General features: G+C 35.9%; 1 protein-coding gene across 1 annotated transcript in view; it reads left to right on the top strand.

Annotated features, from left to right (window-relative positions):
- Positions 1 to 14,181, top strand: part of MALRD1 (MAM and LDL receptor class A domain containing 1) — a 592,374-nt gene extending 578,193 nt beyond the window's left edge. Inside the window, 2 exon segments of the mRNA XM_032621667.1 lie at positions 11,351 to 11,426; positions 14,101 to 14,181. Of these exon segments, the coding sequence (XP_032477558.1) occupies positions 11,351 to 11,426; positions 14,101 to 14,181 (157 nt within the window).
- Positions 14,182 to 15,286: the final 1,105 nt, after the last annotated feature.

Genomic DNA, 15,286 nt, shown 5'->3' with positions numbered 1-15,286 from the left:
AGGTCCATCCACCTCACTAAAAATAACTCAATTTTGTTTCTTTTTATGGCTGAGTAATATTCCATTGTATATATGTGCCACATCTTCTTTATCCATTCATCTGTCGATGAACATTTAGGTTGCTTCCATGTCCTGGCTATTGTAAATAGTGCTTCAATGAACGTTGTGATACGTGTCTCTTTTTGAAGTATGGTTTTCTCAGGGTATATGCCCAGTAGTGGGATTGCTGTGTCGTATGGTAGTTCTATTTTTAGTTTTTTATGGCACCTCCATACTGTTCTCCATAGTGGCTGTATCAATTTACATTCCCACCAACAGTGCAAGAGGGTTCCCTTTTCTCCACACCCTCTCCAGCATTTATTGTTTGTAGACTTTTTGATGATGGCCATTCTGGCCAGTGTGAGGTGATACCTCACTGTAGTTTTGATTTGCATTTCTCTAATGGTTAGTGATGTTGAGCATCCTTTCATGTGTTTGTTGGCAATCTCTATCTTCTTTGGAGAAATGTCTATTTAGGTCTTCCGCCCGTTTTTGGATTGGGTTGCTTGTTTTTTTGATATTAAGCTGCATGAGCTGCTTGTATATTTTGGAGATTAATCCTTTGTCAGTTGCAAATATTTTCTCCCATTTTGAGCGTTGTCTTTTCGTCTTGTTTATGGTTTCCTTTGCTGTGAAAAAGATTTGAAGTTTCATTAGCTCCCATTTGTTTATTTTTGTTTTTATTTCCATTTCTCTAGGAGGTGGGTCAAAAAGGATCTTGTTGTGATTTATGTCATACGGTGTTCTGCCTATGTTTTCCTCTATGAGTTTTATAGTGTCTGGCCTTATATTTAGGTTTTTAATCCATTTTGAGTTTGTTTTTGTGTATGGTGTTAGGAAGTGTTCTAATTTCATTCTTTTACATGTACCTGTCCGGTTTTCCCAGCACCACGTATTGAAGAGGATGTCTTTTCTCCATTGTATATTCTTGCCTCCTTTATCAAAGATAAGGTGACCATATGTGCATGGGTTTACCTCTGGGCTTTCTATCCTATTCCATTGATCTATACTTCTGTTTTTGTGCCAGTACCATACTGTCTTGATTACATAGCTTTGTAGTATAGTCTGAAGTCAGGGAGCCTGATTCCTCCAGCTCTGTTTTTCTTTCTCAAGATTGCTTTGGCTATTCGGGGTCTTTTGTGTTTCCATACAAATTGTAAAATATTTTGTTCTAGTTCTGTGAAAATTGCCATTGGTAGTTTGATAGGGATTGCATTGAATCTGTAGATTGCTTTGGGTAGTATAGTCATTTTCACAATGTTGATTCTTCCAGTCCAAGAACATGGTATATCCCTCCATCTGTTTGTGTCATCTTTAATTTCTTTCATCAGTGTCTTATAGTTTTCTGCATACAGGTCTTTTGTCTCCTTAGGTAGGTTTATTCTAGGTGTTTTATTCTTTTTGTTGCAGTGGTAAATGGGAGTGTTTCCTTAATTTCTCTTTCAGATTTTTTGTCGTTAGTGTTTAGGAATGCAAGAGCTTTCTGTGCATTAATTTTGTGTGCTGCTACTTTACCAAATTCATTGATTAGCTCTAGTGGTTTTCTGGTAGCATCTTTAGGATTCTCTATGTAAAGTATCATGTCATCTGCAAACAGTGACAGTTTTACTATCTATAGATTCTTATAACAGATTTAATGTGCCACACTGTAATTACACACTACAAATTGTAATCTTGGTGCTGGCTTTTTTATGATAAACACAACCATATTAAAATGACCCTCATTGGAATTCCCTGGCTGTCCAGTCGTTAGGGCTCCTTCCTCTTACTGCCAAGGGCTGGGTTCCATCCCTGGTCGAGGAAGTAAGACCCAAGACCCAACATGCTGCACAGTGCAGCCAAAATAAAATGTTCCCCAAATCTAATTCTCTAACACACTGTTGGGCTTCAAGTGTTCCATTTAATCCCTCCCGCTTCTTGCTACCACCCTCTCCTAGATAGTTTTACTGACACACATTTTGGCATAGTCTCAGTCTGATATTTTGAAAGATATTTGTTGAAACAATCTCGTGAAACCCATTGCTGGTCTTCCTAAAATAATGTGGGCACTTGTTACCTTGTTAGCCTAGAGTATAGTGACAGGATGCATACCATAAGTCTTCTCTCCTGAGTTGGTAAAGATGTGCTTCTAAGCAACTGTTTTTTTCTTGTTTGTTTGTTTTTTGAAAGTGTGACCTATGTGATTGATTCTTTTGTCCTGCTTAAATTTGAATTGGAGAATCTTAAAGTCAAATTTGTATCCTACATTAAGTAAGTAAATAGACTCTCACCATACCCATGTCATATACTGTCCCCACCTCTTTCCCTCTGGCTCAACTCTATTTTCCAGTCCTAAGAATCCATTTCTCCACTTCCTATCTGTTTCTCATTTGTCTTTTTTTTTTTAATTTATTTATTTTTGGCTGTATTGCTTCTTCATTGCTGCGTGTGGGCTTTCTCTAATTGCAGCAAGTGAGGGCTACTCTTCGGTTGCGGTACCCAGTCTTCTTATTGCAGTGGCTTCTCTTGTTGCAGAGCGCGGGCTCTAGAATGCAGGCTCAGTAGTTGTGGTGCACAGGCTTAGTTGCTCCGCAGCATGTAGGATCTTCCCAGACCAGGGCTCGAACCCATGTCCCCTGCACTGGCAGGCGGATTCTTAACCACTGCATCACCAGGGAAGTCCCTTTTCATTTGGCTTATATTCTTCTATTATGCTTATCTTTGCAAACTGCCATAAAGTTGCTCTCATTACAAAAAGGACAAAGTAGTGTCTAAATTAAAAAATGTGTGATGCCTCTCCTTAAAAACGGTCTATTCAGACAGGCTAAAATTTGAATTGGAAACAGTCAGAGACCAGGTGTAAAATAAAACTTGTCTAAGGTTTTGAGAAAGGAAAGATGATGTATGTGAATCGTGTGGCACCGATAATTGCACAGGAAATGCAGTGCACCAATCTTCTCCTATTACTACAAGTTAAAAATGAACAAACCAGGGCTTCCCTGGTGGCGCAGTGGTTGAGAGTCCGCCTGCCGATGCAGGGGACACGGGTTCGTGCCCCGGTCCGGGAGGATCCCACATGCCGCGGAGTGACTGGGCCCGTGAGCCATGGCCGCTGAGCCTGCGCGTCTGGAGCCTGTTCTCCGCAACGGGAGAGGCCACAACTGCGAGAGGCCCAAGTACCGCAAAAAAAAAAAAAAAAAAAAAAAAAAAAAAAAAAAAAAGAACAAACCAAAAAAAAAAAAAAAAAAAACCTCATTTTTATAGGTTCTAAGATCAGGAAGCAAAAATAAGAGCATTACTCATTAACTTTTATAATGAGGCAGAGAAAAAAAATTATTAGTACCCTAAGAAACAAACATTCCTAAAAGATCTCTTCTTGACAGAAATATGTTTAATGAACATTAAAAATAGATATGAGTAAAAGTGGGGACCAGAAATATTTTATTTTTGTTAGGATTTTATAATGTATTTTCCCTTTATCTGAAAGATTAGCACACTCAGAAAGACTTCATAGAAAGTCTTAGGACTGGAAACATTTGGAAAAACCTAATTAAAGAGTTTAAAATGACATAGGTGGAAATGAGTAGAGTAGAATTGAGATTTACTTCTCTGAGACACTCCAGATTCACCATTAATCTGGCTAAGCAAAATTTAATATAATAGGCATGACTCTCAGAATAAATTAATTCCATTTCCACCAGTGAAATGATTGTATTTCATAATTTAGATGGGCCCTTTTTTAAAAAAATATGTCACATGTACTTTTATGGTTAGAAAACATTTTTCCCCAGCAATAACAAATCAAATACTTCATAGCCTGGAAACGCACATCAACCCCTGATATTTATACATAGATATTTCATACCTCTTATTTTTCAGAGAATATGAGATATAAGGGACACAGACCTTTATTTTTCAAATATTGTAAAATGAGTTATTTGTACCAAATTAATTTTTCTCCAGTTCCAATGTAATGAAATAGATAGAAGGACCATCCCTATTCTCTTATACTCTACTCATCTTCAGGAAAGGCCCCAGGCTGCTCCTCTGAGCTGGCACTTAACCAGCTGAAGAAAATTTAAAAAAAAATGAAAGAGACAGAGGTCAAAAGTAGGCTCCTGGCCCACTTAAAGTCTTGGGTTCAGTGGAACAGAAATCTAAATACAAATGTGACTCCATGGTAACAGTAGTAAAAATGAATGTCTTTTCTCTCAAGGTATTGATGAAGTATATTGCTGGGAGTAGGCATGGAATAACAGAATAGAGATCTGGTTAGTGGCTTTTTTTCCATCATTAAGCCTTCGGACTATGTGCATTCATTAAGTTATTCTTTCTATAAACACTCAGTTGATTCCTGTCACACTAGGTACTATATTAGGTGCTGAGATAGAGAGAAGAGTAAACCAGACAAGGTCCTTATCCTCCAGAGGACTTATAATCTAGTGGGGGAGGAACCTCATTTGCTCCATCTGTAAAAAAGGCATAAACAAGATGATTGCAAAGGTCCTTGCTAGCTCTAAGTAAATAAATTTATTTTAAAAAATTAAAAGTACTACAGTGAGTATTATTACTAATTTTGCCACTTCCTTATTTTTTTTCCTTTATCCCAATGTCCTTTCATTGGTCCCAAGTTTGGGGGTCAGGAGAAACAAGTAGGAAGTTTAAAAGAAGATATAAATGACCAAAGGAGAGAATAAGAAAAGAAGGGAAAAGAATAGCACTGGACAGTTAGTGGGCATCTACTTGTGGTAGGCATTTTATAAATGTAATTTAATCTAAGAGACAGAAATCTAGCAAGCTGCCACCCTCCAAAAGAAATTCTAGAGGCAGGAACAAATAATGTTCAACTTTGTAAGTATAGGACCTAACACAATGTTTGTTAGATAATATGTGTCCTAGAAATGTTGGATAAATTTAAACAAACATGAAAGATGATAAATAACATAATCAGCATTCTAACATTTCACCACCTTAAGGAGTGAGTCACCACATTATAGACATCATTTTCCTTCAGGCCCTTAACTCAGGACAGTTATTTCTTGGATCTTAGAATGTTCTTCAGCATTTAGAAACAAATATAGAAATCATTTCTTTAATGGAAGCATGAGAGCAAATTCCTCCACACACACATGCACAGCAAATATCTTTTGGTAAATAAATTATCGTGTTTATCTCTGCAAATCACCTAGATAGCTGCATTAGGATTGCCCCATTTCAGAAAGTGTTGTTCTCCATACTTTTTAGTAGACAGGCTTTTACAGTAGAGTTTTATAATGCCATCTACCTGGGTGTAACAGGAATCATCATGCATGGCCATCTCAAATGGCATTCCACCTTACTTTTATAATTTGTGCTAAAGTTTTGAGCTCATCTGAACATTTTCTAAGCCTATTTTTTTTTTTTTTTTTTTTTTTTTTTTTTTTTTGCGGTACGCGGGCCTCTCACTGTTGTGGCCTCTCCCGTTGCCGGAGCACAGGCTCTGGACGTGCAGGCTCAGCGGCCATGGCTCACGGGCCTAGCCGCTCCACGGCATGTGGGATCTTCCCGGACCGGGGCACAAACTCGAGTCCCCTGCATCGGCAGGCCAACTCTCAATCACTGCACCACCAGGGAAGCCCTTCTAAGCCTATTTTTAAATATGAATACATTGTGACAGATTTACTCCCATGAGATGGTAGTGGGGACTACTACTAGGTGTTTGGTGGATTTGACTAAGAAGTGTGAGTAGTTTCTCAGACACATGAAATGACATACCAGTAAATTGAAGAAAAACATGTCTGTTCTTAACAGAAAGAAAGTAAACCACTGATTGATAACCAAAAACAACAATTAATTTAGTAAATAAAATTAATAATTAATAAGACACACTCAGTAAGACAAATTATAAAAGTTGATTAAAATTACTAATTAATAAACTTACAATATGTGTAAATTGATGTTTATTTTGAAGTATAGACTTGTCAATGAAAACAATTCAGGCATTGTCTTGTCATTCTTTCCTTGTAACCCTCCTGATAGCCATTCTTCAACATGCAGGGTGACACCTATGCTCACTGTCACCTTGTTTTTCTTTCAACCTAGATAAAGGTTTATTCACTTATCCAGTCTAAAGGTTTCACATTAAGTGACAATCAGACTCTACCCAAAACTGTCCAAACATTGCCATAATAATTTGCCTCATACGCTAGCATTACAATTTTGTTTTATAGTAATGAAGGTTTTATAGTTCCACTAAGCTAGAGATAAATGTGTTTACCAATAAGAAACCTTAACCAGAGCAATTAGACAAGAAAAAGACAAAAAAAGCCATCAAAAATTAGAAAGGAATAAATAAATCTATTACAAATGACATGATCATGTATATACAGAAAATCCCAAAGAATCCACCAAAAAGCTACTAGAGCTAATAAATGAATTCAGCAAAGTTGCAATATACAAAATCAACACACAAAAACCAGGTGTGCTCCTAAATACCAGCAATAAACAATCAGGAAAAAAAAATTAAGAATGCAGTCACTTTTGAGAATAGCATCTAAAAGGATAAAAACCTGGGAATAAATTTAACCAGAGAGGTGAAAGGTTTCTACACTTAAAATTACAAAGCATTACTGAAAAAAATTAAAGAAAACCTAAATAATGGAAAGACATTTCGAGTTTATGGATAGGAAGACAATATTGTCACGATGTCAGTACTGCCCAAAGCAATCTACAGATTCAACACAGTGCCTATTAAAACTCCAACAGCCTTTTTTGCAGAAATGGAAAATTGATCCTCAAATTCATATGGAATTTCAAGGGCACCAAAAAGCCAAAGCAGTCTTGTTAAAGGATCACGTTGGAGGGCTCACACTTCCTGATTTCAAAACTTACCACAACGCCACAGCAAACAAAACAATATGGTATTGGCATATGAATATACATAGAGACTAATGGGTTATAATTAAGAATCCGAATATAAACCCATACATCTATGACCAGTTGATTTTTGACAAGTCCATTCAATAAGGAAAGAACAGTCTCTTCAATAGGTGTTGCTGGGACAACTGGATTTCTACATGCAAAAGAATGAAATTGGACCCCTACCTCATACCACACACAAAAATTAACTCAAAACAGATCAAAGACTTCAATATAAGAGCTAAAACCATAAAACATTTAGAAGAAATCATAGGAGTAAATCTTCATAACCTGGGATTTGGCAATGCATTCTTATATATGACACCAAAAGTATAAGAAACAAAAGAAAAAAATAAATAAATTGGACTTCATCAAAAACTTTCATCCATCAAAGGGTATTAAGAAAGTGAAAAAGCCTACAGAATGGGAAAATTTGAAATCATATATATGATAAGAGTTTAATATACAGAATATATAAAAACTCCTACAACTCATCAAATCGACTGACAACCCAATTTAAAAAAAGAAGCATACCTGAACAGACATTTCTTCAAAGAAGATATACAAATGGCCAATAACCATATGAAAAGATGCTCAAATCATTAGTCATTAGGGAAATGTGAATCAAATCTATAATTAGATACCACTTCCCACCTTTTGGGATGGCAATAATAGTAATAATAAAATAGAAAATAGCAAGCGTTGGTAAAATAGAAATCTGCATATACATTATTTGTGGAAATGTAAAATGGTACAACAGCTATGGAAGACAGTTCGGTGCCACCTCATAACCTAAAATAGAATTACCATATGACCCAGCAATTCCATTCCTAGTTATATACCCAAAGGAGTTGAAATGGGGCCCAGATACTTATACGCCAATGTTCAAAGCAGCATTATTCACAATAGTCAAAAGGTGGAAACATCTCAAGTGTCCATCATCGGATGAATGAATAAACAAAATGTAGCATATGCATACGATGGAATACTATCCAGCCATAAAAATTATTGAAGTTCTTATACATGCTACAATATGGATTAACCTTGAAAACATTATGCTAAGTGAAATAAGTCAGACAAAAGGATAAATATTGTATTATTCCACTCATATGAAGTACCTAGGCTAGGTAAATTCATAGAGACATAAAGTAAGTTAGAGGTTACCGGGGGCTGGAGGAAGAGGAGAACAGTTTTTATTGTTTAATGGCTATAGAATTTCCATTTCTACTGATGAAAATGTTTTAGAAATAGGTAATGGTGATGGTTGCACAACACTGTGAATGCAGTGAATGCCGCTGAATTGTACACTTTTAAAAAGTGGGTAAAATGGCAAATTTTGTTATATATATTTTACAGAGTTTTTTTAAATTAATAAAATTCATTTTATTAAAAAATTTGAATTATATTCTTTAAATGGGTGAAGTGTATGGTGTGTGAAAGTCATGTTTACTGGATGCAACATAGATGAAGTTTTGTTTTTCTTCATTGCCCATCTACAGTGATCTCAGATATCTATTGTAAATACTTTCATGTTTTTAATCAACACTAAAACAATTTTGTTAGTTAATAAGCTATGAAGTCAATTCCTTTAGAGGTGTTCATATGCTCACTAAATTTAAATTGGAAACTTGCATCAGAAATATTTTCTCTGTTTAGCCCCCTCACAATGCCACCCTATACAGTGCCTGCACATATTGGATGTAGCCAGGGCTTAATAATAATTTAAGTGAATTCATCACAAGTTAGGGGAGGAAAACTCATGTGATCCATGCAGCTTCCTTTCCTCTATTCTAAGCTTCTAAGTCACTGTCTTGCTGATTCCTAGAGGTCGCTCCATTCTTTGAAACCTCAGCTCTTAAAGAGCTGTCTGCTCAAAGACAGATACAGTAAGTTAAACAAGCATTTTTTATCCTAATGTAGACTATCATTGCACCATACAGTGTTAGAAGTGGCAGAAAACTTCAGTCAAACATTTTGTTTTCCTCATATCAGGATCCATCATTTTAAGTAAAATTGTGCTTTACTTAAACAAATTACGCTTGAATGTATATAATTGATGAAGGTAGAAAATTATATCATAGAACTTGAAATGGTAAATATATGGAGTTGACATTTAAAATTTTTCTTAATGGAAGTATCTATGGGCAGTGGGTAATATTTTACCTTTTAAATAGGAAAGACATTAAGAATTCAGAGATTTCCAATGTTGGGAGACATACACTTGATCTGGGAAAAATAAAAGTTTGAGATTACTAATAAACATAAGTTGAAGTAAACAAATTTGCTCACCTTCCACTACTCATACTGTGACCCTTTCTTGTTTTATTACAACTCCATATCCTGACACTTATGTATCACCCTTCTTTCTTTATAGTCACCCAATCCCCAAAGGCTGGCCACTTTATTTTAATAGAAAATTATTTAAGAGTTAAAATCCTTCAGAAGAAAAGTAGCTTCAATAGCTGAATTAATAGGGTTGGAAAATTGATCAATTTACTTGACTTCTGCCTGCCAATATTGGTTTAGGTCATCTGGGGTCTCAGCAGTTCAAAGCCAAAAATAAGCACCTCATATCAAAATCTTTTGTGTTGCATCTACCTCAGTTCTACCCAACTGACAGCCGAGCCTGTCCCTCCAGTTCCTGGTTGCCTGCCCAGCCTTTGGACCATCTGTCCTGTCTAGTCTTTATGGTTTTGGTTTCCTCCTGTTTCCTGATTTCATGCCTGATTTCAGCCAAGAATAATTTTTCTGAGCTGTCGGTGTTTGGGGCTGTCCCATCTTTACCTAGTGCCTAATTTCCATTTTGTTCTAATCCTCCCTCCCTGCATGTTGTTTCTCCTGTACCAGCCTTTGCTTTCACATTTTGACATATTTCAAAACACCACTTCACTTCCCACCCAGTCTGTTTTGCGAGCAGCACTGTCTAGGCTCTTGCTCTTACTATGCCAATTATTGAGCTTACTGCTCTGAGAACTTAACATCGACTAGTCTTGGAGAGAGAAAAGGCAAAGAATCAAGCACCACTCATTCAATTTAATTAGAGCAACTCATAAGTTTTCAATTAGTGGTTAAGGAATTAACTTGTTGCCTCACCGTTTAAGAGTATATCTATGATTTTTTTTTTCACAAAATAACTCACAAAAATGGCTGCTGTGGCCCTCTTCATCAATAACCAAAACGTAGATGCAACGAAGGTGAACTGGTTAAGCTATTGAATATTGAAGCCAATTACATAGAAAGGGCGGAGGTCAGGAAGCTTAGAAGACACTGAATCCACAGGAAGAATGTATTGTCAGTCAAACACAATCACCCTGACTATGCAATTGCGCTCATTAACACTGTTATTTTTTAGAAGAGGACCATGTGGTTTGGTAGATGAAATAAGAGGTCATACCTCTGACAGTTTCTTTTCAAAGAGTAAATCAGTAAGACTTCCTCTTTATTTTCTTTTCTTTTAGGATTTAAAGGTACATTATTGACAAACATTTATTGTCATTATACTCTGATTGGGCAAAAATAGTCATGCATTATATATTGTTTCTTCCTGGTTGCCTCCTCAAGACACTGGCAATCATCCTGGAATCGGTCTTCCATTCTCCACTATATATGTGTGTGTGTGTGTGTGTGTGTGTGTGTGTGTGTGCATATTGGGGATTTTCCTTATATCTTCAATAGGGTGTATTTAGTTATCTGGTTATATTTAGTTTTTTCCTGTGATGAGCATTTTTTCTTCATCAGTTGTGACCAGCTATACCAGGGCTACTTGTCTTCCGATAAGTCTATTGACTCTTAAGTAACTGAAGTATAAAAAGGAAATGATCATTTAGGAGCTCAGTTAATCAGAGTAAATTATGCAGATCTAGACCAGTGTGTCAGATTACCAAGGACATGCCTCTTTATGATCCATGAAAGGAAATAGTAACATATATTTCTCTTCAAAGTGCTCATATTTAAATTTGCTGTTTAAAATGTTAAATACTATGACAGGCACTACATACAAATCTTTATGACAGGCACTGTCATGGAAAATAGTCCTCAGGATGTGGTGGGTTTGGCAACTCTTGAAGTCGATGGGACTTCAAGGTGGCCTTTCCTTATAACCAATTCAACTTTATATAACATTGTTCTTTCTAATCTTGTACACCTTGGTATTATTTGAATAATATTTAAGCAATCAATTTTAAGAACAACTCTTTGTATGTGCTTGGGTTTTTTTGGATTTAAATATTCAGAGGTCAAATTACATTTGCTTTCAAGAATGTGTTTGCCTTGGTATCCTGCAAAAAAGTCTTTACTTATGGAAATACATTCATAAAAATAAGTACACTGGCTAGAAAATGTGTCTCCCAAAGATTTCTATCAGATAATAGCCTGAAAATGTCGTGTGGTGCATTTTAATACTCACTTTTCTTTTTGTGGCCCTGGGTGCTTTAAGGAAAACTAAAAGAAGTGTTAACTGTGCATTTGTTAATCCAATTTATGGGAACTGGAGCAACCCAGAGAAAACAGAGGTAAGTGGTAATGAACTGTATTGTTTCAGAACGGGGAACAAGCCTGCACACGTGCACACATACACACACACACACACACACACACACAGTGTTGTCTGGACATGTTCCCATATCATGGTTAAAAGATGTGTTTTCGTGGAATTATTTCTCCACTAAAGAGATGGGATGGGAAGGAGTTTCAGTCTCTCTAAATATGCAATGAGAATTTTCCATTTCAGGATGGTTTCAATCTGCTTGTAGAATCAGTTCACTGTTAAATGGCTTTGTGGTCACTGTTCATACCCAAATAGAGCTGACAAATCTGGAAAATATCAGTTTAACCCACAAAGAATTAGTCATCTACTCACAGTAACTCTTCATTGACTGTTCTTCATATTTTATTCCCAAACACAAAAGGGAGAATAGCGTTCTATGCTCTCTTTCAATTCAGGTGTGGGCTGTGAGGATCCTTACCTGATAACTTAGAAAGAGAAAGGAGAAAGTAAAGTGTGTTACATCTTTCTTGGCCTTTTTTTAGGGCTACTCCTTATCAGTGCAATATGAAGTAGGCTAGAGAGAAAATGGCAAGTATAATAAAATCTCTCTCGCCCCTTTCTTAAATAGGTAATATGAGCATCCATCTGGGTATAAAACAGGATTAGCCATAACACGTCACTTCTTCTGTGTGAAAGCTTCCTTACATCTGATTTTAGAAATATTGTATCAAATTCATTCTCTTGTGAAAGTGAGCACGTAGAAAACCAACTTTCATTTTCTCCTATTATTTTTTTAATGAAAATCCTCCATAAAACAGTTGTTACTGTTGCTGAAACCGAGTAGCAAAGGTTTCAGGTCAGGTGGTCTCTAGTGTTTTTGAGTGACGTGGTTGAAGTCTAACGCAACCCTTGACTTTTTTATTTCTGTTACCTGATAAGTTAAAAAGAGGAAAGGAGAAATTAAGGGCATTGCGTCTTCAATAATGATGTCATATACACTTTTAGTATTGTTTTGTTAGGAATGAAAGGAAGAAGTAAGATATTTCCCAGAACACAGCATTAATTTGGATGATTTGCCAAGTCAGTCAAGTCATAGAATAAAAATGAAAATGTAGCCCTACTTAATGGATAATAAACAAATGAATATTTAAGAAACAAAATGTAATACATCTTCTTGACAAAGTAGGAAGGTGTAATATAAACCTATTTTCATTTTTACTAAAGAAAAGAAAACTTAATCTTTAGTTTAGTTTAACTTTTAGTATCTGAAAGTTACAAATGATGTAAGGAATTAAAATGTGTTTTAAATTTGACATTTTTATATTTATCATTCCTCTTTCATGTTTTTTTCTTTCGATTAAGAATGGCTAAGGAAGAAATCCTGTCATAGCTCTAGACTTTTGTTGCTATTTTGATTTCTGTTATTTCAGAAACAAATGACTTCGTATTAGTTAAACTAAGTACACCTTCCCTGACATTGTAACAGAGAAATAGACTTCCCCGAAAATACTCTTCTGAACGTTCTTAGAGAAAATTCTCATATTCTGATATAGAAATTGAGAGAATAGTATAATGAAAACCACAAACCCATCAGCCAACGTCCACAATTATCAACCCGTGCTCATTCTTGTTTCACCTCTACTGCCACCTATTTCCTTCACCCACAAGAACGGTGGTGATATTTTTTTAAATGGACTTAATTTTCTTTAGAGCAGTTTTAGGTTCAGGGCAGAACCTAAAACTTTCCATGTACTCCCTGCCCCCACCCATGCGTAGCCTCCCCCATTATCAACATCCACCACCAGAGGGGTAGATTTCTTACAATTGATGAACCTACACTGGTATGTCATTACCGCCCAGAGTCCATAGTTTACATTATGGCTCACTCCTGGTGTCAACCAGAGTGTTTTTAAGCAAATTCCAGATATCATTTAATTTTACCTGTATAGACTTCAGTTGTACAGGATAAGCACATAAAAAATATATAACCACAGTAACACGCTTAAACATTTAATAATTCCTTGACACAATCAAATATTCAATCAGTGTTCAACCTACCCCAATTGTCTCATAAGTAAGTAGGGGGTTTTGTACTTTGTTATTGTTGCTATATTTTTAAAATCATGATCCATATGAGGTATATGCATCCAAATTGGTAGGCATGTCTCTTAAATCTCTAAATCTCTAGGTTTCATTTTCTCTCTCTTATTTCCATCTTGCAGTTTATTTGTTGAAGAAATGAGGTTGTTTGTCCTATACAACTTTCCATGTTTTAGATTTTCTAATATATACTGCAAAATATAATTCTCTGAGCTGAAAGCTGTTGGTTGCTGTTTTTTAAAAATTTTTTGTTTTGTTTTGTTTAACTTAACTATACTCAAAACAGCAGACTTAGAGAAACCAGCACCATAGAAAGAAGCAGTCAAGATCCTGGCCACTACACTCCCACATCCCACCAGAGGTGAGGATGAGGCAGTGACTCCTATGCCACTAGAGGACGCTGGGCATACACCAAGACTAGGCCTGTGTCAGTGGTTCAGGCGGTGTGGACTGGAGGTGCTGAAGTAGGAGCTGGTGATGCTCTAGTTATTACTGCAATGAAAATCCATTAAAAATTCACCTCAATCTGCATGATCTGGAAAGAAGTCTCTTATTTTAACGCCTAAAATCATAACTTTTTTCAATGTGTTTTTCTTTAGAGTTCTATGTACTCCTTCTCAAATCCATTATATGACACAACATCAGGAAGCCTGGAGACTGAATCTAATCATCTCAAATAGTACCATCAAGATCAAGTATGCTTGGGACTTCCCTGGTGGTCCAGTGGTTAAGACTCTGAGCTTCCATTGCAGGGGGCGCGGGTTTGATCCCTGGTTGGGGAACCAAGATCCCACGTGCTGCATGGTTTGGCAAGAAAAACGAAAACCAACCAACCAGCCAACAAACAAAAAAGAGATCAAGTATGATCTTGTATTCCAGTCCGTGAAATCTGATAGAAACTCATGCAATAGTAAAAATAGGAGGGATTCAGAATACTACTCTAATTATTACATTTACAAATAAATTTTCTTATGGAATATATTGAATGTTTTCATGGAATCTCAATCAGAACCTTATCTTCATTATATATATGAATATTTTGATAAAATGTTCCACTTAAGTTTCTTGTTTTCCTTTCACTTTTTTAAAGGATGAATCAAATTGTTTCAGATCCTGAATATAAAGAAGTTTTAAAATGCTTACTTAGATGCCATTGACCTTAGAAACAAAGTTGAACTAACTTAGTATACAAACTAACTAGCAGGAATGGGTGGACAAATCATAGTAATCCTAACAACATAACCGTGAGTAAAATTTATTTCTTCATTTTGGAAAAAATGTGATAAATTATCATCCTAAACTTCCTTTCATTCAAATAATCATTTAACATCTATCTTTACATAGATATAAAAATATTGCTAAAATATATGTCAAGAAGCTTTGTTGTTCTGAACGTAATAGAGAGCCCAGAAATAAACCCACACACTTATGGTCAATTAATCAACAACAAAGGAAGCAAAAATATACAATGAAGAAAAGACATTCTCTTCAGTAAGTGGTTCTGGGAAAACTGGACAGCTACATGTAAAAGAATGGAGTTAGAACATTTTCTCACACCATCGAAAAAAATAAACTCAAAATGGATTAAAGAACTAAATGTAAGACCTGAAACCATAAAACTTCTAGAAGAAAATGTAGGCAGAGCACTCTGCATAAACTGTAGCAATATTTTTTGGATCTATCTCCTAAGGCAAAAGGAACAAAAAGCAAAAGTAAACAAATGGGTCCTAATTAAACTTAACAACTTTTGCACAGCAAAGGAAACCAATCACACAATGAAAAGAC

The sequence above is a fragment of the Phocoena sinus genome, chromosome 2, assembly GCF_008692025.1.
Source record: "Phocoena sinus isolate mPhoSin1 chromosome 2, mPhoSin1.pri, whole genome shotgun sequence".
Lineage (NCBI taxonomy): Eukaryota > Metazoa > Chordata > Mammalia > Artiodactyla > Phocoenidae > Phocoena > Phocoena sinus.
The sequence above is the reverse complement of the archived record's forward strand: the minus strand, read 5'-3'. Positions and strand labels throughout refer to the sequence as shown.